The sequence below is a fragment of the Phyllostomus discolor genome, chromosome 12 (assembly GCF_004126475.2).
Source record: "Phyllostomus discolor isolate MPI-MPIP mPhyDis1 chromosome 12, mPhyDis1.pri.v3, whole genome shotgun sequence".
In the NCBI taxonomy this organism is placed as follows: domain Eukaryota; kingdom Metazoa; phylum Chordata; class Mammalia; order Chiroptera; family Phyllostomidae; genus Phyllostomus; species Phyllostomus discolor.
The window spans coordinates 15,500,669-15,523,808 of record NC_040914.2 but is presented as its reverse complement, the minus strand read 5'-3'; the positions used below and the strand labels follow the sequence as shown (position 1 = coordinate 15,523,808).

The 23,140-nt window shown below is 51.1% G+C and overlaps 1 protein-coding gene and 1 non-coding gene across 2 annotated transcripts; both read left to right on the top strand.

The window, feature by feature from the left end:
• The first annotated feature begins 3,381 nt into the window (after positions 1 to 3,381).
• PLAUR (plasminogen activator, urokinase receptor) lies at positions 3,382 to 16,169 on the top strand. Its single transcript, XM_028529671.2, has 7 exons — positions 3,382 to 3,592; positions 5,079 to 5,189; positions 6,271 to 6,414; positions 12,028 to 12,180; positions 13,160 to 13,294; positions 14,459 to 14,605; positions 15,615 to 16,169. The coding sequence occupies exons 1-7, from the start codon at positions 3,535 to 3,537 to the stop codon at positions 15,866 to 15,868; spliced, it is 1,002 nt and encodes a 333-aa protein (XP_028385472.2). The 5' UTR covers positions 3,382 to 3,534; the 3' UTR covers positions 15,869 to 16,169.
• Positions 15,000 to 15,190, top strand: LOC114511747. Its single transcript, XR_003685721.1, has one exon. It is a non-coding gene; the product is annotated as a U2 spliceosomal RNA (small nuclear RNA).
• Positions 16,170 to 23,140: the final 6,971 nt, after the last annotated feature.

Genomic DNA, 23,140 nt, shown 5'->3' with positions numbered 1-23,140 from the left:
GGCGGTGGCCAGAGGCCGAGCGGGCCCCAGGTGGGCACTCGCATGCACAGCGTCTGTCTCTCTGCATCTCTACTTTTCTCCCTTTAAAGGCGAGTGTTGTCATTCTCTCTAACTCCTTCTGTCAATCTCTGTCTCTCTGTCTCTGTCCGTCTGTCTCTCTCTCTCTGTCCCTCTATTTCTCACTGTCTCTGTCCTTGTGTCTCATGTGCTGTTTTGTCATCTCTATCTCTCTCCCTCTCTGATTACCTCCCCTGTGTCAGTTCGTCTGTGGCCTCTCCTTCGCTTTCCCGTCCCCTCTCCCCCCAGCGCCCTCTCTCCCTCTCTCACTGTCCCTCCCTCCTTCTCTGTCTCTCCCTCTCTGTCTCTGCAGGGGGCTCTCCTCTCCTCAGCCTGGGAAGTCCCCGAAACCTGCGGGCCTCTCCCAGGACCCAGCAGGCAGGTGGGAGCAGGAGAGGCCCAGGTGAATCACCAGCAGGAAGGGCATTCCTGCCGCTTTTCTGGGATTGTGCACAGCCCTGCCCCCTGCCTGCCCTCTCTGCTAATACAGTCACTGGACCTCATCAGGTGTGTGTCACCTGACAAACAGAGAGAACAAGTCACAGAGAGAAGGAAACAGAGAGATAGTAAGAGACAGAGAGACACAGAAGAGAGACAAGGGCTTGGGGGGACCAGGGCACTCTAAGGAGGGGATGGGTGGGGTCTAAGATAATTTCCTCATTCTTCAAATGAAAGAGGAAATTGTAATCGAGTGTGGTGAGGTCACCCTGCCAGGAAGTGGTGATTCCAGACCACACAGCTCCTTCACGTGAACCCCAAATCTGAACTTTCCTTTCACTGAGAGATGCCCCCCACCCTCCCCAGACCCCTGTCACAGCTAGGAAAGCAAGGAACAGTGGACTGAAGCCACCTGCCCATCATCACCCCAGAACAAGTGGGGAGCCAGCTCTCAAGCCCATCTAGAGCAACACCCCAACTTTCTATTTTCTCTCACCCCCCACATGTTAGTATCTCCTTCAGCCTTCACGCAGACCCCAGGCGGGGGCCCCTTTCCCACGTGAGTAAACTGAGGCTCGGAAAGGAATCTATCTGTTAGTTCACGGTGGCCCAGGGAGGGAGTGATCAGCATGACAGCTGATGACCTCAGACTCATGACGTGTCTCCACCTCTCTTCCCACCCCACAGAGAGGAAACTAGGGCCAGAGTCTACAGTTGGGTGTGACCACAATACTGATAACAGTTACAGTTTCTCTGAGAGTACCTACTATGTGCCAGGCGCTCTGGCCAACACCTTGGTGCATCCATCCTCTTCTGTCCCCCAGCACACTGGCCCTCAGAGGGAGGCACTTGTTTTCTCTCCTTTCCAGATGAGGAGTTTGATGCACAGGAAAGTTAAGTAACCTGTCCAAGGCCACACAGCAAAGTGAGTACCTAGAATTTGAACCCTCACAGTCTGGTGCCATCCCCCACCTCACTCTCTTAATTAGTAGGATATGCTGTCTCTTAGGAGAGAGGATTTCTTCAGGACTCTTCTACCTTATCTTTATATTATTAGCTTAAGGCTTAGCTGAATGACTAAGAATAACAATAGTTTCATCATTACTGTAGTGGTAGAGGTAGCAACTACTTACTCACTACCTATTACTGTTTCCCTTTCCAGTTCTGTTCCAGCCACACTGGCCTCTCTGCTGTTCCTCGATCATCAGGCACACTCCCACCTCAGGGCCTTTGCACTGGCTGTTTCCTTTCCCTGGAACTCTCCCCAGACCATTTGCCAACTATTTCCCTCACACATTCAGTTTCTGCTCAAATGCCACCTGCTCAGGGAAGCCCTCCTGGATCACCCCCACTTAAGCTGACCGCACCTTACCTGTACCTTGCACCTCCTTCTACCTGGCAGCCATAGATTAGATAACACATATCTACTCCCCCCGGTCACAAGGGAAGGGACTTTGCTTGGTTTCCTGCTGTGACCCAGTCCTGGACCAGTTCCTGGCACCTAGTAAATATTGAAGGAATTTGTTGAGGCCTCCACGTGGGCCAGCAATTGTCCAGAAATCTCACCTGCATTAAATTGCTCTGATTGGTCAGAAGCATCCTGAGATGAGGACTACCTTGCCTTTGCATTTTATTTTACTTTAAAATAATTTTTTAAAGATTTTATTTATTCATTTTTAGAGAGAGGGGAAGGGAGAGAGAAATCAATGTGTGGTTTCCTCTCACATGGCCCACACTGGGGACCTGGTCCGCAACTTAGGCATGTGCCATGACTGGGAACAGAACCTGCGACACTTTGGTTCACAGGCTGGCACTCAATCCACTGACCCACACCAGCCAGGGCTACTTTAAAAAAAAAATTTATTGCCCTGGCCACATAGGTCAGTTGGTTAGAGCATCATCCCAATACACCAAGTTTGTGAGTTCAATCCCCAGTCAGGGCACATAAAAGATTCAACAAATGAATGTATTAAAAAGTGAAACAACAACACTGGCTGGTGTGGCTCAGTGGATGAGTGTGAGCCTGCAAACCAAAGGGTCACCAGTTAGTTCATTTCCCAGTCAGGGAACATGCCTGGGTTGTGGGCCAGGTCCCCAGTAGGGGGTGCGCTGCAGGCAACCACACACTAATGTTTCTCCCCCTCTCTTTCTTCCTCCCTTCCCTTCTCTCTAAAAATAAATAAATAAATAATCTTAAAAAAAACAGTGAAACAACAAATCAATGTTTCCCTCTCCCTTTCTCTAAAATCATTAAATGAAAAACAATTTATTATAAATCTTTACAAACACACAGAAAAGGAGACAGAATGGCAGATAAGTTACCTCTGTTTAATTGATACAAATATTTTGCTATTTTGCCTTTCTTTTTTCCTAAAGTGTATATTAAGTACAGACATCAATGATATTAACCTCTAAATATTTCAGTGAGCTATAAAAATTAAGAACAATTTTCCCACATAACCGCAAAATCATTGTCATAGCAGCACTATCTACTTTTTTGGCTGAAGTGTTTTAAAGTAAATTAGAGACATTCTATTATTTCAAGCCCAAATATTTCAGCATTCATTTCTAAATGATAGAGACATTTCCCCACAAAACCACAATACCATTGTCCTCCTAACAAAACTAACAAAAATCCTATATCATCTAATAATCAGCCATCAGTTTCTATAGGGACAAATTTTTATCCGGAGAAGTGAGGCTCCCGGCTCAAGATCCCACAGCAGGAAGAGGGCGAACTGGAATTTGCACCCCGCAGTCCGGGGACAGCTGTGACCACGGCCGCGTGAGTCAGAGCGGAGCCGGCCCCCTACTCCCGGCTGGCCACGCCCTGGTAGAGGAAGTTTGGCCCGCGGGCTGGGGGCGGGTGACGTGGGGGAGGAGGTGGGGCGCCCACTCATCTAGGGCTGACTCGCTCTTTCGCAAAACGCCTGGGAGGAGCCCCCGGGACCACAAAACTGTCTCCTTCCCGGGGCCAGACTCTCTGGTAGGGAAGCTGCGGACAGGAGCCGCTGAAGGACGGAGGAGTCGCTGCCGGATATGGGCGCCCAGCTGCTGCTGCCGCTGCTGCTGCTTGTGGTTCAAACCTGCATTCCAGGTAGAGGCACCTGGGTTCGAACACCTGCTCTGGGAACGGGGCCCCACGGTGCGGACGGGAGAAGAGGGGGACTCAGTCTGGTCAGTTGGAGGAGGAGGGGAGTTCAGTCCCCAGCCCCCCCCCCACTCAAATAACAATCCTCCTGCGGTCTGCAGCCCCTACACGGCACAGTACCTAGCACACAGTAGGTACTCAGGAAGTCCTAGCTGAGCGGAGGAGGCATTTAACCATTTCCACCGTTTACTGAGAGCTGTTTATTCCAGGTCCTCTTCTAAATTCCTTTCTTGCACATTTCCAACTGGGCGGGCAGAACTTGATGTTAACCCCGCTTCACACAGAAGGAAACTGAGGCACAGAGAGGTTAAGTGACTGGTCCGAGGTCACACAGCCAGTTCTTGAATGCGTGGGATTCTGATCCCTGCAGGGGCGTCCACTGCTCCCTCCTGTCTGTCGAACCGCCCCCGCCGCCAGCCCCCAACCCCAGCCGTAGGGAGGACCGTGCGTTTTACGCCAGATCCATAGAGAACCAGGCGGAGCGTCACGGAGCCCGGGGCTGGGGACCCAGAGCTGTCCCTCCAGGACCCTCTCACCTCCTTTCCCCCGGAAAATTCAAGGGGAAAAGGTTGATAAAACTAGAGAAAATAGAGAAGGAACTCAGCCAAGGCGGGATGGGAGGGGACGTTGTTTGGGGTTGAGGGCTATTTCGTCAATGAATAACCCGGAAAGCCCTGCCGACCGCAGGAGACCAAGAATGAGTAATGACGGTGGAGGACTCCAAATCCAGGGGAGGCAGGGACGCGCGGGGAAGCCTAGTGGTAAGGGAATAGGCCAGGGGTGTCATACGCATTCCCACCGGGGGCCACATCAGCCTCGAGGTTGCCTTCAAAGGGCCGAAATAATTTTAGGACTGTATAAATGTAACTACTCCTTCTTAACTGTTAAGGAGTTGAAATTACATTCGGCCCATTCGGATGATGTGGATCCCGGTGTGTCTGACACCTCTGGAATAGGCCTTGCGGCCAGGCAAGCTTGCGGAGATATACCTCCAGGCGGAGCTGGTGGGCGGGGAGAGAACCTGGGGGCGGAGCTGGTGGGCGGGGAGAGAACCTGGGGCGGAGCTGGTGGGCGGGGAGAGAACCTGGGGCGGAGCTGGTGGGAGGGGAGAGGAACGCGCTCGGGAGGTCACAGTGCGAGTTACTAAGTAGTCGGGGTTCAAATTTCCGAAGGGCTGATGGGCGGGGATAGAACATTAGGAAAGAGATGCGGGGACGAGACACTGAGCTAGAGGTAGACTAGAACTGCCGCTGGCCTGAACCCAGCGTTGGAGCCCAGGGGGCTGGCAGAACATGGAGCACAAACCTGAGTGCACAGGGCTGGGAGACCTGGTGGTCCTGGTATTGGGACATCAGCGGACGGACGAGAGGGGGGATCCTGGCGCAGAGCTATATAATAAAACTCTCTGACTGTCTCCTCCGTCTCTCCCTAGCCACCCGGGGCCTGCGGTGCATGCAGTGTGAGAGAAACGGGCATTGCCAGGTGGAAGAGTGTGCCCCCGGCCAGGCTCTCTGCAGGACCACGGTCCTGCGCATATGGGAAGGTAAGCTCCCCCTCTCCAGCGCCACAGGGAACGCGAGGGACCAAGAAACCTTGTTTCACCAGCTATCAGGGAAATGCAAGCAAAAAGACAAGATGCCCTATTTCACCCCTGCCAGGCTGACAAGCACATAAAAACCTGACGACACTGGGGTTGGTGAGGATGTGGAGCTGCAGACCCTGCTTTTGGGAGTCAAATGGTGCATCCACCCCACAGAGCAATTTGGTAATATCTAGTATAGATGAAGATTAGAGTACCCCCTACCGCCAGCATTTCAACTCCTAGGAACATAGAAACACTGAGGAACCCTGGCCTCGCGTGCCCAGGGACACACGCATTAGAACAATGTTCTTAGCAGCAATGTTTGTGAAATGGAAAATGGGAAACACCCTCAAGTCACTCAGCAGCAGAGGAGAAAATTATGGCGTGATCACATAATGAAATACCACGCAGCAGTTTAAATGAAGAAAGTAGACCTGTGGGCATTAATATGGATACATCTCAGAAACGTGAGGGTGAGAGGAAAGAGCATGTTGCAGAGTGTGATACCTTTAAATATAAAGTGTAAAATGTGTCAAACAACAGCACCTGTTGTACCCGCCATTGGCTTCAGATGGGGCGGAGGGGAGTGTGCTGGGGCGGAGGGCTTTCACTGCATCTTTTAAGGTTCACTTATTTTTAAAATGTCTGAAACAAATATAGGGAAAATGCAAATACTTTATAAAGTTAGGCAATGAATACACAGTCTTTATTATATCATTGTCTCACACTTTTGAGTAAGCTTAAAGCATTTTCCTTTAAAAATTTCCATTAGAGGTATCTCCCTGCTAAGGTCACTAAGCTGGGGGGACAGAGGTAGATGGATCCAGAAGGTCCCAGGGATGGTGCTGTCACTGAGAGAAAGTGGGCTCCCTGTGTGGGGTTTGTGGGAGGGCGGGTTAACGCTAGAAAAGACAGAGTTGGACCCCAGCAAGAGCAGAGGCCGGGACTCAGCCTCAGGAGCAGGCTACCACAAGGCCAGCAGTGGTAGAGGCTGGCTGGGCCCGGGGGTGCCTCTGGGGTGACAGAGACACGTTCCTCACAGTCAGTGAAGAGCTGGAGGTGGTGGAGACGGGCTGTGCGCACCCAGAGAAGACCAACAGGACCATGAGCTATCGCACAGGCATGCAGGTCATCACCCTGACAGAGGCCGTATGTGGGTCCGATTTGTGCAACCGGCCCAACTCCGGTGAGTACGACAGCCCCTGCCCTGCGCAACCCTCCACTTTCTGCACTCAACCCCGGCGTCCTCCCTGTCCTATCCTCGGCGCCATGCCACCCCAGCACCACGCCGTTCCCCAGGACCACCCCCAGCTCAAACCCTTCCTTGTCCCAAACACATGTCCAACTCTGACTCAACCATGCCTCCTATCCCATCCCCAGATTCACGTCACCCCCAGCACCCTCCGACTCAAACTCATCCTTATTCCAAACACGTCTCTAACCCCACCCCTAAACTGACTCATCTCAAATGGTTCCCAGTGCCATCCACAAACTCACCCCCATCCCTTAACCCTATCCCATCCCATACGTGTTTGTCTTTATGGTTGTTACGTGTAAGATGCAACACCTGCCCTGAAGAGGCTACGCACACATCCACCCACTCAAGAGCTAGATGCGGTATCTCACTGATGATGTGTGACTTTTTCTGTGGGGCGGGAGATGGTTCAGGCAGTAGGTGCTAAGGGACCAGGATGCAAAGACCAGAGATACCAGAGACTCATAAGGAAAGTCAAAAAGAAAGGAGGGGATCCCAGACTGCAGGGGGCTCAGGAAGTTCCCTAACAGAGGATGGTCCTTGCCTTCGGCAGTGAGAAAGAAAGAATGTGAAGAAACCCTTCCATAAGCCCTTGTGCTGAGTTTTGTGGCTTTAGTTAGTTTAAGAAAAAGATTCCAATTCCTCCAGTTCCCGCAGGAGAGAGAGGGTGGGGAAGGCATCATCCCCGCTGGAGGCGAGCAGAGATTCCTCTTTCTGGCCCTAATGAGGAAGGAAATTGCCAAAGGCCGGTCCCGTCACAATGCCGTCAGGAAGCAGAAGCCTGTGTTCGCTCTCGTTCTTCATTCATCCTGACCTCAAACTTTATCTGTCAGTGGGAACTGAATCAGATGTTCACTTTCAAGGAAGTCATGAGAGAGGACACTGGCTTCCTCTCTCGGTTAGATGTGCTTAAGGAAAGCACTAATAATTGGGTCTAAGTAATGCTTCTCACAAGGGATAATATTCAAAATATTTAATGATACAGGTCAGGGCAGAAGGCATCGGTCAATTGGAAGAGACCTCGGCAGGGTCCCTGCTGGGCCTGGTGTTACAAGCTGATGGGTCCTGGAGACATGAGGATTCTAGAGTTGGGAGTGGCTGGGGGTCCACCAGAGAGCTTGGGGCAGCAGCTGCCAAGTCAGTAATTTAAGACCTGACGTGTCTCTCTCAGGCACATTTCTAATGCCATCTTACCCTGCTTGTGGTGACTGGAATAGTTGGCTAAACCCCACATCCTGTACGTTAGTAATAGGGGGCACAGACGTGACCAGGACAGCCCTGGGCCCTGCCCCTGTGGAGCTCGAGGCCTAGTGGAAGGGGGAGGGTGTGACAGGCACATGGGGACACAGAGACCGCCAGAGCGGTCAGAGCCGGGATGGGAGAAGCCCAGGAAGAGGCGTCAGAACCACAGTGGAGGAAACGGAGACCAGAGGGGTCAGTGCTGCCATGGAGAAGCCCAGTCCAGAGTTGTCAGGACTTGGGCGGGGGGGAACGGGGCCAGAGCGATCGGGGCTGGGATGAGTGAGAGCCGGGCTGTGGGCCCTTGAGGAGATGCTCGACTCTGGCCGGGGAAGCTTTCCTGCAGCAAGCAACCGCTAAGGTGGATCTTGAGGGACCAGGAGGAGTCAGACGGTTAAAAAGACAGTGAAAGGGTTTCCCAGGGAAAGGGAGCTACAGATACAGAGGCCCAGAGGTGGTGGGAGAAAGGGGCAAATGGGGCTAGACAGCCGGTGAAATTGTCAGGGTCGTGTTACACGGGGCCTCCTAGGCTGTCGTGAGGAACACGGACTTCATCAGGGGCGTGGTGGGAGGTCATGAAGGGGTTTTAAGCAGAGGGTTCCAATCAGATTCATATTTTTAATATATTATTCTGACCTCAGAGTGAAAGGGAGATTGGAGGGATGTGGTGATGAGGGGGTGAGGTGATGAGGGGGTGAGGTGAAGTGGGCCATGGTGGAGGGAAGGCAGGAAAGGGGAGGGGACCGACTTGAAGGTGGATGAGTTGTCCAGGTAAAGATGAAGGCGGTCGAGTCAGATGGTCAGCCCTGTGGATGTAGAGGAGTGGATGAATTTGGGGGGCCGTTTACCAGCAGATGAGCAAGGTTTAGTGGTAGATCAGATGTGGCGGTGGTTTGTAGTCCTGGTCACGATGGAGTCCATTCTATAAGGCAAAACCCCCACCAGTGACAGCTAAGAAAGCTGGATGAGTTATAAACAGTTATTTAAAGTCACTGGAGAGCAGCTGATGAAGAGAAACAGTGCACGCACAGAAGCCAAGTTCCACAGACAAGCTGGGGTTTTCCTTGAGTGCACTTTCCAATTTGCCGCTGTGGAGGAGAAATTGAACCCACGTAGAAAGAGATCGTCGCTAGACCGAGAAGACAGAGGTGGCGCCTGGGGCTCCCAGAGTGTCTAGAAAATGAGAGGCCAAATCCTGGAGTGCGTGGAACCACAGAAAAGGGAGTCCCCACGTCTGCAAATGACTTCCTTCAGTCATTGGCAAGCTGAACGTGCGTACGGTGAGACTCCAAGAAGCTCAGCAGCAAATAGTACCTTGGAAGCTGCAGAACTGAGCAAGGATTCCAGCAGGTGCAAGATGCTGGGGAGACCCAAGTTACCAAGCTGGCGGGAGAGGCCTTAGTAACCCTCTCAGGCTTTTCTCTGAGGCCACACCCTCGGAGGTGGGGCAAAACTAAAATACACCAGCCCTAACAATGCGAACTTCCAATCTCCAGCAGGAAGAAAGTCTACCCCTCTTTGGAAGAGGCTACATCGTTCAGAGTCTACAAATTTTCATCTGTAATGTCTGGCATCTAATCAAAACTTACAAAGTAGCCTGGAGCAAAGAAAACACCCGATTGACCGGAAAACAAGAAAAATCCAACAACAGAAACAGGCTCATAAGGATTCAGATATTGGAGTTATTAGGGAACTTTATAATACCTGTGATGAACATATTTGAGAAAACGGAGGAAAGGAGGAGTTTTAGCAGAGATCTGGAATCCGTTTTTTAAAAAAATCAAACAGGATGTATAGGACAGTGACAGAAATGAAGAACTCAATAGATGTGCTTCATAGCGATCAGAAATAGCAGAGCCCAAGGATTAAAGAACTAGAGGACAGGGCGGTAGAAGGTTCAGATTGATATCTAGGAGTAAGGAGTCTGCCAGGTGTCTGCCCTGGAGGACAGGATGGGGCCACCTCAGACATGTGGAATTCAGAAGAAGAGCAGGTCTGGGGAGGAGATGGGGAGTTCCAGGTGCGGCATGTAGATTCGGGTGTTTGAGGGATGGCCCGGGGCCTCCAGGAGGCCGTTGGGTGTGCAGTGTGGAGCTCAGAGAGTAGTCCTGCCTGGAGAGAGACTTATGAGTCCTCAGCAGGTAGGCAGAGATGAAGCCACGCCAGTAGGTAACCTCCCCATGGGAGAGAGTGTGCACCGAGAGAAATGTAAAGGGCCTCAGACAGAACCCTGAGGATCACCCACAGTTAGAAAAGCAACATAAGCAGAGTCCCCAAAGGAGACCTATGGGTGGTATGAGACAGCTACTTTGGCAGTGATGGCAGTTTGTGTTTTCATTTTCATGGAATTTCATGTGAGAAGACTTGGATTCTTGTTGGCCTTTTAGTTATTCTCTGGCGGGTGGGGGGAGGGTAGATGGGATTAGGCCTTTGATGTAATTGATTTGCCTAATTACAGCTGCTGGCTCCCCCAGTTTCCAGCCTTGGCTGAGATGCCCTCTCGTTTCTCTAAGACTTGGCTCAGACTCATTTTGGATATCTGGGGTCAGGAAGGGGCGGGCATGCCAAGCTCGGGGACGGTGTGAGCCAAGACCTGGGCAGAGGAATGACCGGAGAATCCAAGGAAAGGGAACTCCTTCACTCGGCCTGACCGGAAAGGTCCATGTGAGAAGCCAAGTTATTACAGTTCCATCAAGTGCAGCTTTGATCCCTGAGACACTTGGGTCGGGAATTAATCATCTATTGCTGCATTACCCCAAAACTTAAAACAAAAATAAGTGTGCATTCTTTCGCAAAAGTTTCTGAAGGTCAAGAATCCGGAGTGGCTTAGTGAGAGGGCTCTGCACCTTTCATGTGGTTTGCAGTCCAGAGGCAGCTGAGCTGCAGTCACCTGGAGGGTCCCCAGGGGGCTTCGCCCGCATGGGTGACCCGCTCACTCCACTCTGCAGAAGGCCTCAGTTCCCGCCACAAGGACTGTGCTGTGGGGCTGCCTGAGTGCCCTCATGACACGGCAGCGGCTTCCCCCCAGAGCAAGGGATCCAAGAAAGAGCTGGGGAAAAGTCACAATGTCTCTTATAATCCAGCGCAGAAATTGCACGCCGTCACTGCCTCAGCATCCTTTTGGTTACACCGGCAGCCCTACTCTTCATGGGAAGGGACTACATGAGGGCAGGACTATCAGGCAGCCTGGATCACTGAGGGCTCTCTTGGAGACCAGCTACCACGGGGAACCATAGAAGGGTCTTAAGTAATCATTCATTCATTCATTCAATGAATAGTTATTCAATATTCTCTCTGGCTCGGGCCTTCTGCTGGGTGGTGTTGGGGCACAGTAGTGACCAGATAGCCTTAGCTGTGCTTTCCTGGGACTCAGAGTCCACTGAGGGAAACAAGCCTGTCACCAGACAGGGATGACCCAGAGCGAGCTGGGCTGGAATTGGAGAACCCAGAGAGGCACCCGATGCAGCCTAAAAGGTCAAGGAGGGCTTCTTGGGCGAGGTAAAGTTGAAGAAGATGATGCCTGGAGAATGAGTAGGAGATGGAGAAAATAGGGAGCAAGGCAACAGCAGATGCAAAGGCTGGATGCACCGGCATGTGTATTTGGGAACCGTGGGAAGTTGTGTGGAATCGAGATCGAGGAGCTAGTGGATGGAGACGAGGCAAGAGAGGTAGCCAGGACCCAGTCTTTGATGGGCTTTGAATGTCACGCTGACAATCATGGATTTTATGCTGAGAGCACTGGGGAGCCATGGAAGGGTTTTGAGCAGAGGAGAGACAAGTTCAGAGTTGAGTATTAGAAATATCCTTCTAGGGCAGGGGTGTCAAACTCATTTCCACCAGAGGCCACGTCAGCCTCTTGGTTGTCTTCAAAGGGTTGAATGTAACTTTAGGACTGTATAAATGTAACTGCTCCTTAACAGTTAATCGAGAGCTCGGCGCTGCTGCTGGGTAGAAGCAAGGTGCCAGGCCAGACAAAACAAGGTGGAGGGCCAGATTCGGCCCGCAGGCCTTGTGTTTGCCACCTGGAATCTAGAGCCATGTGGGGAGGCGCTAGGGCAAGGGTAGAAGTGGCAAGAATGCAAACCAGGAGGCCAGGGAGGAAGCTGGTATTGAAGGAGGTCTGAGCTAGGCCTGGTCATGGGACCAGAAAGGAGGGGAAAGCATTCTAGAAAGATTCAGAATGACCAGGGCTTAGTGATTGTCTGAAGAGTGAAATAGGAGCGATTGATGTTGAGGCGAGTCTTCGAGGGAGCTGGGTCTCCAGGAGTTTCCCTGTGGACTCACCGCCCTGCCCCTCCCCACCAGGCCGGTCTCCCACCTTTCCCCGAAGCCGGTACCTCGAATGTGTCTCCTGCGCCTCTTCAGACCTGAGCTGTGAGAGAGGCTGGGACAAGAGCCTCCAGTGCCGCTACCCTGGAGAACAGTGCCTGGACGTGGTGACCCACCGGAGCATGGAAGGTGAGCTCTAACCTGCCAGCAACTCCTCCCTGCTTCACCCCGCCCTCAGGCCGCACTTAAATCCCCCACAACAGAGACTTAAGCCAGGTGGAAAGGTGGTTCTTTCACGTACAGAAAGTCCAGTGATAGGAAGTTCAGGGCCACAAAGACAGTTCCACGGTCACCAGGAACCTAGAGGCTTTCTCATTTCTTTTTCTTTTTTAAGAGACTCATTATTTTGGTTTGTTTTTTTATTTTATTAAACTTTTTTTTATCCTCACACATTGATGCTAGAGGGAAACATTGGTTGGTTGCTTTCTCAGACAAGCCCAGACCAGGGATCAAACACACAACCATTTGGTCTACTTGTTTGCGCTCCAACCAACGGAGCCACACCGGCCAGGATTGCATTCTCATTTCTTACATATTGCTTCCATTCTCAAGATGGCCTCATAGTCCAAAATAGCTGTCAGAGTTCCAGACCTCATGTCCAAGTTCCAGGAAGAAGGAAGGTGAAAAGAAGGGATAAAATGGGGACACCTCTCCTTTTGTAATAGTTCTTCTAGAATTCCCTTAAGCCTTTCTTCTTAATGCCCTGGCTGGTGTGGCTCAGTGGACTGAGTGCCGGCCTTCAAACCAAAGGGTCACCTGTTCGATTCCCAGTCAGGGCACATGCCTAGGTTGCAGATCAGGTTCCCAGTAGGGGGTGCTTGAAAGGCAGCCACACATAGATGTTTCTGTCCCTCTCTTTCCCCTCCCTTCCTCTCTCTAAAAATAAAGAAATCAAATCTTAAAAAAAATAATAATAAAACCCTTGCTATTTATATCACATTGGCCGGAACTTAGGCACGTGACTTTTGGCTAGATATATGACTGCCCCAAAGAAAATGAGGTCCTGCAACAAACAGTGAAGCAGAGAATGACAGATGGCTGCCACGATGGGCAAATCCAGTCCCAGCCCTCCATCAACAACCTGACCTCTCTCCTCTGCCCCCCACAGAGAGTCCAAGGGATGAACGCCACTCCCGAGGCTGTGGCAACCTTCCCGGCTGCCCAGGCCCCACCGGCTTCCACAACAACCACACCTTCCATTTCTTGCGGTGCTGCAACACCACCAAATGCAACCAGGGCCCAGGTAAGGGGCAGGGGCCCCCAGCGTGAGGTCTGGGGTCCAGGAGGGGAGGTGCTCTCAGGGACATTGCTGCTCTCGAAGGTAAACCCTTCTTATCTAGGTCTCCATTTCCTCTTCTGAAAGATGGACATAGCAAGCCCTTCCTCCAAGAAGGATTTTGTGAGAATTCAATGAGTCTAGCAAACCTGCACCAAGACCCACATTTGATGCTTACATCATTCTCCTGAGTCCTTCCACTGCTCAGCACCCAGCTCTGAGCCACCTTGACCTCTCACTTACATGGTTGCGATAACCTCCTCTCTGGTCCTCCGCGAGGCCCCAGGGCCAATGTTCCACACAGCAGGAAGAGAGATTTTTAAAGATGTAAATGAGATCAGGCCACCGTCCTTCCTCAAGCACTTCAAGGATTTCCCCTTGCTCTTAGAATAAAATCCAGAAGCCATACTACATGCCCTGTGCAATTCGTCACCTACCTGCCTCGCGGTCTTATTTCGTTTCTGCAATTGCCAAACGCCGCACTGCCTCATGGCCGTTGCACGGGCAGTTCCCTCCCTTACAAACACGTCTCCAGGAAGAGTTCACCTGACCGGCTATTTCTCGTTCATTAGGTCCCAGCCTTAAAGACTCATCCTCATTGAAACTTTCCCTGCCCCTCCCCTTCAGCATAATCCAGATCCATCGCATTACACTGTCTCGATGACACACTGTCCCACCGAACTTTCCACAGTGATGGAAGCGTTCTGCCTCTTTACTGTGCGATATGGTCGCCACTACCACAAGTGGCTATGGAGCACTTGACGTGTGGACGGAATTTTGAATTTTATTTATTATTAATTAATTTCAATGTAGATACAACCACATGTGGCTAGTGGCTACCATATGGGACAATGTCGCTCTAAACTGTAAGTTCTGTGAGGGCAGGGACTATTTCATCTTAACCCAGCTGCTTACCCGGTGCCTGGGCCGACAGGGACTCAGTGGGGCCTGAGAGTTGGGATTTCTCCCGCAGGCCCCAGAGAACCCCTCAAGAGAGTGCCATTCCAATGTCGACCACAAGGGGGCCTCGTGACGTCTCGGGCTGAGAGCGGGGAGTCAATGCAAGGAAGGACACCCTTCCCAACACCCCCACCCTGTGCTAATTTCATTGGTCTCTTGTCTTCTCCCAAGTCCTGGAGCTTCAGAACTTGCCATCGAATGGCCTCCAGTGTTACAGCTGTGAGGGGAACAGCACGCATGGATGCTCCTCCGAAGAGACCTCCCTCACCGCCTGCCGAGGCCCCATGAATCAATGTCTGAAAGCCACAGGCTCTGATGGTGAGACCATTTGGCAGGTTGGAAGGGGTGGGTGTCTACAAGGGGTCAGCTTCCAGCTTAGCTGGACATCATTGAGGTGGGTGTTCCTATCCTTCAGCTGGGTGTAAATTCTAGTAAGGAATTAGGACTTGTCCTTTAGGAAATGGATCTTTCGGCCACAGAAACGTGGAATTCTTTGGGGGTGGGACTTGCTGTGGACATCCCGGGCTTCCATCCTGGCACATCCTGGAAAGGCCTCTGTTCCAGTAGTTCTCAGACTTTTTGATGTCAAGATTCCTTCACACTCTTAAAAATAATTGTGTATGTCAGCTATATCTATAGCTATTACTGCATTAGAAAGTAAAACAGACATTTTTATAAGATGTATTTATTAATATATTCTAAAATAATAATTATCACTTCTTGGCCTTTTGGCTAAGATCAAGTGTAGTATCTGTTCTTATCAGTTTAATATCTGATATGTTCTCTATCCAAGGACAGTATATTAAATGGATTTTTGGAATTAGGAGATGGAATAGGTGTTTGCTTCACCCACTCCATGCATCAACCTGGTATTGCAGTACTTCCAGGAATGGTGCACCCCCAAAAATAAAGAAATAAAATAACAATTAAAAACTCATCACACATGAACATATTTTTATTTAAAAAAAACACACTATATTTTCCAAAATGAAAAAAATTAATGAGAAGTTTGGCATTGTTCTATAGTTCTGCAAATAAGTCTCCTCACTGTCTGGCTTAATAGAAAACAGCTGGATCTTCCTATCTGCTTCTGCACGCAATCTGTGGCAAGACCACATGTCCCGGCAGTCTGGAAAACCCCACTGTACACTCAGGAGAGCAAAAACGCCAAATGATGTTTTGGCATTATCATGAGAATAATTTTGACCTCCCAGATCCCCTGCACCACACTTAGAACTTCTGCTTTTCCCACCACAAGGTGGCTTGTTGCCCAGTGAGAAGCTCAGGCCCAAGAGCTGGGAGCTCACACCATCTTCTCTCTCCTCAGAGCTGGGGAACCCGCACTACACAGTGAGAGGTTGTGCAACGCCCTCATGGTGCCAGAGCCTCCATGTGGCTGAAGCCTACAGACTGACCCATCTCAACGTCACGTGCTGTACTGGAAATGGCTGCAATCACCCAAATGAGGATAGGCAGCCCCGTGTGGGGGGCGCCCCCCGGCCTGGCCCTGCCCACTTCAGCCTCACCGTCACCCTCCTGATGACCGTGAGACTGTGGGGAGGCACTCTTCTCTGGACCTGACCCCACACTCCGCCTGCCCTGGCTGGATCCAGGGGGCCCCTTCTCCCTTCTCTCTGCTCCTGGTCCTGCGGATGTGCTGTGTGACTTCAGGCCAGTGTGCTGTTTCCTCCAGGCCTCAGTTTCCCCAGCCGTGAAACCACCTGTCTCACAGAGAACCAGAGAACCAGAGGGGGAAAGCTGGACGAAGGCTGCGGGCCAGCAGAAGAGTTCTTATTATTACTAATATTGCCGCCGCTATTGTTGTTATTATTAATTAATATTTGTGTTATTTAATATTTTATACTTATATAAAGTTCATTTTTATATCAATGAGCAGGGCCAGATCTGCCCTTGTCCATAATGTCTGTCTTTCAAAGGATGCATGGGGGGGTACCTGACTTCAGGCTCCAGGAATTGGGGGGTCACATGGTAGGACCCAGGTATTTGAGGCCCCCACTGGGAGCTGTCCTGTGTGGGCTTCCACCCTAAGTCACCCCCACATCTATTTCTGAGCTCCAAATGCAATGCCTTCCAGCTGACTCACCTAAGTACTAGCCTTCCAGCATCTTCTCCCACACTCCAAAGGTCAAGGCCACTTTGTTGTTCTGTGGAGACATGCCCGCATTTCCTGCAGACTCTGAGACAGGAGAAGTAGGGAGATGACCTGCCTGCCCGAACTCCCTTGATGCACTGCAGTGAGAAGCAAAGACAGGACTACATTTCCCCTGATGCTCTGGGGCCAGGAGCTAAAGGTTGGGCTCTAATTCCTAGGATACCCTCAGACTGACCGACAGAAACACAGCACTACCATTTCAGTGGCTCTCTTGGAGCACAATAGTGAAGAGGTCACGTTTTCCAGGGTTCACTGAAGCAAACCCACAGGGACAAAACTACAGGGGGCCTGATGGCAAACGAAGAAAAAGATAATCTCCACGGTATTTGGGGTGAGGTGAGGAGCAGGGTTTCTTTTGAGGAGCTCCTCCACACACACATCACTGCCTGTCATTGCAGTGTCTGGAAGTGACGGGGTCTGTATCTCTACCTCCAGAACGTGAGTGGCTCTGTGACTGCTTTGACCAATAAAAGAATGTGGTGGGAGTTACGCCACGCCACGTTCTGGGCCCAGGCTGTCAGGAACTGTCTGGTTCTGGGGAAGCCAGCTGCCACGTCAAAGTCCTCCTGCACTGAGACTGCCATGCTATGAGGACACCCAAGCTGCTCCTGCACAGATGCCATATGGAGAGAGCGCTGCACATGTTCCAGCATCTCAGCCCAGGCACCAGACAAGTGGGCGAAGGCGCTGCCTTGGACATCGTAACCCCAGCAGATGTCCATGTGCAGGGGAAACAGGAAACCCAGCTGCTTTCATTTCCTAGGGCTGCTAGAATAAATTACTACAAACTGGCAAACTGGGTGGCTTCAAACGACGCAGATGCACTCTCTCGGAGTTCTGGATGCTAGAAGTCCAAAACTGAGGTGCTGGCTGAGCCATGCTCCTTCTGAAGTCTCTGGGGAAGAATCCTCCAAAAGTCTGTAGGAAGAAGTCTCTTCCTAGCTTCTGACAACCCTTGGCTTTCCTTGGTTTACAGCTACATCGCTCCACTCCCTGCCTCTGTCCTCACGTGGCCTTCTTCTCTGTGAGTGTGGCTGTGGGTCCCCAAATCTCTCTCTCCTTGGAAGGTCACCAGTCATGGATTTGAGGTCCCGGCCTAATCCAGTATGACCTCATCCTAGCTATTTTAGAATAAGTTCACATTCATAGATCCTGAGGGTTAGGACTTCAACATATATTTTGAGGGGGACACAATTTGACCCACAAACCCATTAACAGCCAGAATCAAGGTTTCAGATATCTGGCCCCTGTAAGCTACCCTGCCCCCTCCAGCTGTTCCAGACAGCCCACTTTGGCCCCAGTCCATTGTGGAGCTGATACACACTGACCCTGCTACACCTTGCTGGAATTCCTGATCCACAGAATCACCAACTAAAAAGGTGGTGGTTCTCCACCTCTGGGTTTGGGGTTATTTTGTAATGCTGTGATGGTTACCTGGAACAGTCATGTGTTTGTTTGTTTGTTTGCTAACTTGTTTGTCTTCACATTATAACCCCATAAAGAGCGAGGCCTTTCATTTGCTCGCTGCTGCCTTCCCTGTACCCAGAATAGTGCCTGGGACATGGCAGGGGGTGAAGAAAAGAAGGAAGGAACAAAGGGTTGAAAGACTACATCTTCTGTGGTCTCTTACAACAAACACTGGGCTAGGATCTATCTCCCATGATGCCCTGCAGCAGAGATGAGGCCAAGATGACATTCTCTGAGATGCTCCATAATGAAAATTGAGAATAGTATCACCTTCACCGTGATTCCCTAGGACAGAAATTGGAGGCTAGAATTGCATCCACCATGGTGCCCTACCAGAGATTGGAGGCTAGCACCACATTTCCCGTGATGCCTTTTAGCAGGAATTGAGGCAAGGACTGCATTTCCCATGAGACCCAACGGCAGAGATTGAAGGCTCGGATTACATCTCCTGTGATGCCCTACAGCAGATGTTGAGGCTAGGGATAAATTTCTCATAATGTTCTAAACCACAGCTTGTAATCAGGACTTCATTGTTAATGGCTCCCAAGATTTTGTTCATGGATCTCGGCTGCAAGAAGTAAAATCTATTTAAGCTGACTTAAGCAAAAATGACAACGTTATTAGAAGTTTGGAATCCAGGCAAGAGCTAGGTCTCTGGGCCTCACTGGGAACAGGAAATGTAGCTGAAAATCTTCTTGTGAAATTAAGGTTGCCTCCCTTTTGCAAAATCTGTCTGTCTCTCTTTCTCAAAAGTGTAGCTTTCCTCTTGGGCTTTCATTTTCTAAAAAACATTTTATTTATTTATTTTTAGAGAGATGGGAAGGGAAAAAGAAAGAAAGGAAGAGAAACATCAATGTGTGGTTGCCTCTCATGTGCCCCCTACGGGGAGACCTGGCCTGCAACCCAGGCATGTGCCTTGACTGGGAATTGAACTGGCAACTCTTTGGTTCACAGGCCCAAGCTCAGTCCACTAAGCTATACCAGCCAGGACATTTCACTTTATTTTTCCATCTTTCCACATACTACCTTCTTTTGCTTCACACATAGTAGCCAAAGATGCCCTTGAAATGTCAAGTACCAAGAACCACTGGATGCTGGTTCTAAACTTTCAGCAGACAGACTCTGGTGGGATCTGGTTTGGGTCAGGGCCCTGTCTATGACCCCCTCTGCTACAATGGTCAGGGAAGTTCACATCAAAGCCACTATGTACCGTTGTTCGGGTCATAAACAGGCACACACAGCTCCTGCAGTTCTCACGATAGGCAGCTCGCTCTCCAAGAGCTGGGAAAACAACCTCTGTGAAAGAGAGCTATCACAAGGATGGGGGAGCAACTGCAAAAGGAAACTCTGTCTTAGAATGTTTTCTTCTGCAAGCAGGGCTGCCTCCATCAATTCTGTGTGAGTCACAGGCAAGACGGTGGCCAGTGCTGTATGTAATAGGACACGCAACTCAAAATGATCGAAACAAAAAGGAAACATGATCTCAGAGAACAAGAGATCATGAGTTAGGGCAGTTCCTGGGTTGATTAGTTCAACGTTTCCACTCTCTCCTAAAGGATCCACTCAGGATTGCCCATCTCCTGGCCTCAGTGTGGCTGCTGTGGTTCCAAACATCACACCCACATTTGCAGACAACAACAAAGGACTATCTGTACTTGGGCCACTTTTTTTTAAAACAAAGAAATATTATCCCAAAATTTACAGCTCAACTTGCCCTCACATTTTATTTGCCTGACTTGCTATGTATACCCATATCTATGGCCACCACCAGAAGGAGAAAAGGAACCACAGCATCTGCAAACTATATTCAGACCCCACTCCTAGGGCTTCCCTCACATCACCTGGCTATTAAAGAAAGGTGGGTGCATGACCCAAATTAGGATTTTTTTAAAGAAGGAACATAGGGGGGAGAATGTGTATTAGGGGGAAAAACACCCAGTGTTCCTCCTGCATAGGATAAAACCCAGTTCTTCCCTTCTGTGTCTTTCTCCTGTGGGGGAGCGGGGAGTGGTTCTCCATACTAAGACATTCCCTACGACACCAGCTGGACGTTCCACGATTGAACCCAATTCTGACACTATCAACCTGGTGATGACACGAGACCCCACAGGTTAAGGGCCCAGTCCCACAAGACCACTCCCCACTTCAGATGGCAATGGCAAGACCAGGTTGTCCCCTGTACTCCTGACCAATAGGCTGTAAATTAGAAGTTCCTGTGACGTCCTCTTCAGGGTGGATTAACTTGCTAGAATGGCTCACAGAAGTCAGAAAACAGTTACATGTACTGGTTTATTATAAAGGGATATGAGGAAGGATAGAGACGAGCACCCGGATGGAGAGACGCAGAGCGCAGAGCATGCAGGGAGGGGTGTGGGGCTTCCATACCTTTTCTGGGCACGTCACTCTCTCTGGTACCTGTGTGTGTTCACTGACCCAGGAGCTCTCAGGACAGCATACCTGTGGGATTTTCACAGAGGCATGATAGGTGGCCAACTCTATCCTTCAGCTCCGTTTCCTTCTCAAGAGAATGGGGGACAAAGCTGGAAATTCCAAGCTTCTAATCAAGACTTGGTCTTTCAGGTGACCAGCTCTCATCCAGAAGCCCAGAGTCACCTTGTTAAAACAAAAGACACTCTTGTCACCCAAGAAATTATAAGGATTTCGGGAGCTCTGTGCCAGGAACCAGGGCAAAGGCCAAGTATGTATGTATGTATGTATGTATGTATAAAATCCCCACCCAAGGACATGTTTCCATGGCCTTTTAGAGGGAGAGACAGAGAGGAACATGAATGTGAAAGAGAAACATGGATTGATTGCCTCCTGTATGTGCCTTACCTAGGGACCAAACCTGCAGCCTAGGTAGGTATGGGCCCTGACTGGGAATCAAATCAGCAACCTTTTGGCTCAACAAAGCCACATGGCCAGGGCCAAATACGTATCTCTATTCTCTCACAGAATGACACTGAATAAACAACTAACAAAGCTGACACCATCCCAGGCTTCAAAAACTCAGGAACAGTCAACTCATAATGTGCAGCTCACTCCCTTCCCCCCCAACCCCCCCACACAGCAGGCACAGCAGCCATCTCCCTGAGGTCATTTCTGTTTGAGAAAGCTGATTTCACCTCTGGCCTGGGGTAGGGGGAGTCTTTGGCTGATGTCTGACTCAATCAGCATAATCTCATCTCCTGGCCATTGATATTGGTTCCCTGACAGGCAGGTGGCATCATCTGGACCAATGAGGCACAATGAAAGGTTTTTCTAGGGCCACCTGGGGAAAAATACTTCCCCTCTCTCCTGAGGGGGCTCCTCTCTTCCTTTCTCTCTTCCCACCTCAGGCTCTCTCAGTCTATCTCAGTCTACCTCGGCCTCTTCCCAAATGTGAAGACAAAGTGTGGCCCCGGGGGTATTCACCAGCCATCCTGCAACATGAGGAAAGACATGTATCTTAAGGACAAAGATGGACAGACTGTGCTTAAGCTGGCCATGTCCAAGGCTGTTTTTATACAATTCTCTTTCCTTTAAGCCAGTGGGGTTGGATTTGCTGTCACCTGTGTGAAAACCCCAATGGATAAAGTATCCTGGAGTAAGATGGGGACAGGACCACCACTCCCATGATGTCCTGAGGTGGAAGAAGTGGTGGGACCCAAAGAAGAGAGATGGGAACCAAAACAACAGCCCTCAGGGTGCCCTGTGGCTGGAGCAAGAGACATTAGTTAGAGCCATGGGTTAGGAGACCTGTGGGTTCTTGGGGACAAAGACAGCTATTAGCTGCCCCCTAACCAAATGCAGGTTAGACACCTCCCTCCCACTTGTCCTAGCATACAGTGCTGGACGGATTACAGATGGTCTAACCTGACCACCTCTTTTCCCACTTTCCAGAAGTGTAAACAGAGAATGAAAAAGGAAGGGAGTCACTCAGAGTTGCGGTCCTGGGAATACAGAAGTTGATGGGAAATTTGGTCCAAAGACCAGAGAGGAAGCTGGGAGCTGGGCGCTGAGGACAGAAAGGGTGTCTGGTGTTGAAGTCCCTTGGTAGGCCTGGATATAGAATATTTTGGTAGTGATGGAGATGACAATCAAAGATTTTCATAGTTGGCATGTCTCAGTTTACCTAATTGTCAAAGGACGTGGAAGAGGTTGAGGTCCCCCTCCTTGTGTGAGTTCTCACTCGTCTTGGGTCCTACGGTCGATAATCCTGCACCAGGTCTACAAGGTCCCAGCGAAGTGGGCTGAGGGAGACACACTCCCCAGGAGGGAGAAGGGACCCGAGTCTGCAGCGGTGAGTCAGCACCGAAGAGGGGAGAGAAGTGGGAGGGGCACGGAGAAAGACGGACACAAAGAGAGGCTGGGGCAGGAAGAGTAGGGAAGCGGGTGGGGTGGCTGGACGCTAGGGCCTGGGAGTATCCACAGGAGCCTCTCCCTCGGTGAGACTCAGGCTTCCTTCCAGCTGGTTCACTTTGAGGGGGCCCCTCCCGGTAGTGATGCGGAAGCGCGGGTTTTCGGGTCAGGACAGGAGGGAGGGTGGGGTCTGACCCAAGCCGCGCCCCGCGCAGCCCAGGGAGGTCCTGGACCTGCCCTGACACGAGGCTGACTTCCCTGTCAAGGTGGCTCCGCTCCCAGCCCTTCGTGGGGCACCTTCACCTTCACTCACCTGTCCACACAACACTTCTCACACTCACCTCTCCCAGGAAACACGCTCCGTCCCTCAGTGCTCACACCCTCTCCTCACACAAGTCTCCCCTCTACACACCCGCTCACACACCCTAACCCTCCCACAGTTACCGCCCCTCAGCCCTGACCCCCACACGACACCCGTCCCTTCGCACAGCCCTCCAACAACACCCTCACACCCTCCCCCTTCACACGCGCGCGCACCCTCACGCACTAACACTTTCACACCATGCTCTTACCCTCGCACACACCTACACACTCTGACTTCTTGGCTCGACACCCACCACCCCTGCCCTCACCCAGCACCGCACACTTTCCCCAGCCGCGTCCCGCTCACACACTCCCCTGCACGCCCCACCGCCTCCCCGCCGGTGTCCTCTCTCCCCCAGGGTCTTGTGGCCGGTCCTGGTCTCGTCATCTGCCCCTCGGCTCCTCCGCTCCGGCTCGGCCCCGCCCTGGCCCCGCCCCGGCCCTGGAGCCCCGCCTCCGGGCGGGTAGGGGGCGGGGCGGGGGCGGGGCGGGGGCGGGGCGGGCGGCGC

Excerpts from the sequence above, each read along its gene's own strand:
- PLAUR (XM_028529671.2), top strand. The coding sequence starts at position 3,535 with ATGGGCGCCCAGCTGCTGCTGCCGCTGCTGCTGCTTGTGGTTCAAACC. Across the intron at positions 6,415-12,027 it reads GTGCAACCGGCCCAACTCCG|GCCGGTCTCCCACCTTTCCC; the intron begins GTGAGTACGACA and ends CCTCCCCACCAG. Across the intron at positions 14,606-15,614 it reads GAAAGCCACAGGCTCTGATG|AGCTGGGGAACCCGCACTAC; the intron begins GTGAGACCATTT and ends CTCTCTCCTCAG.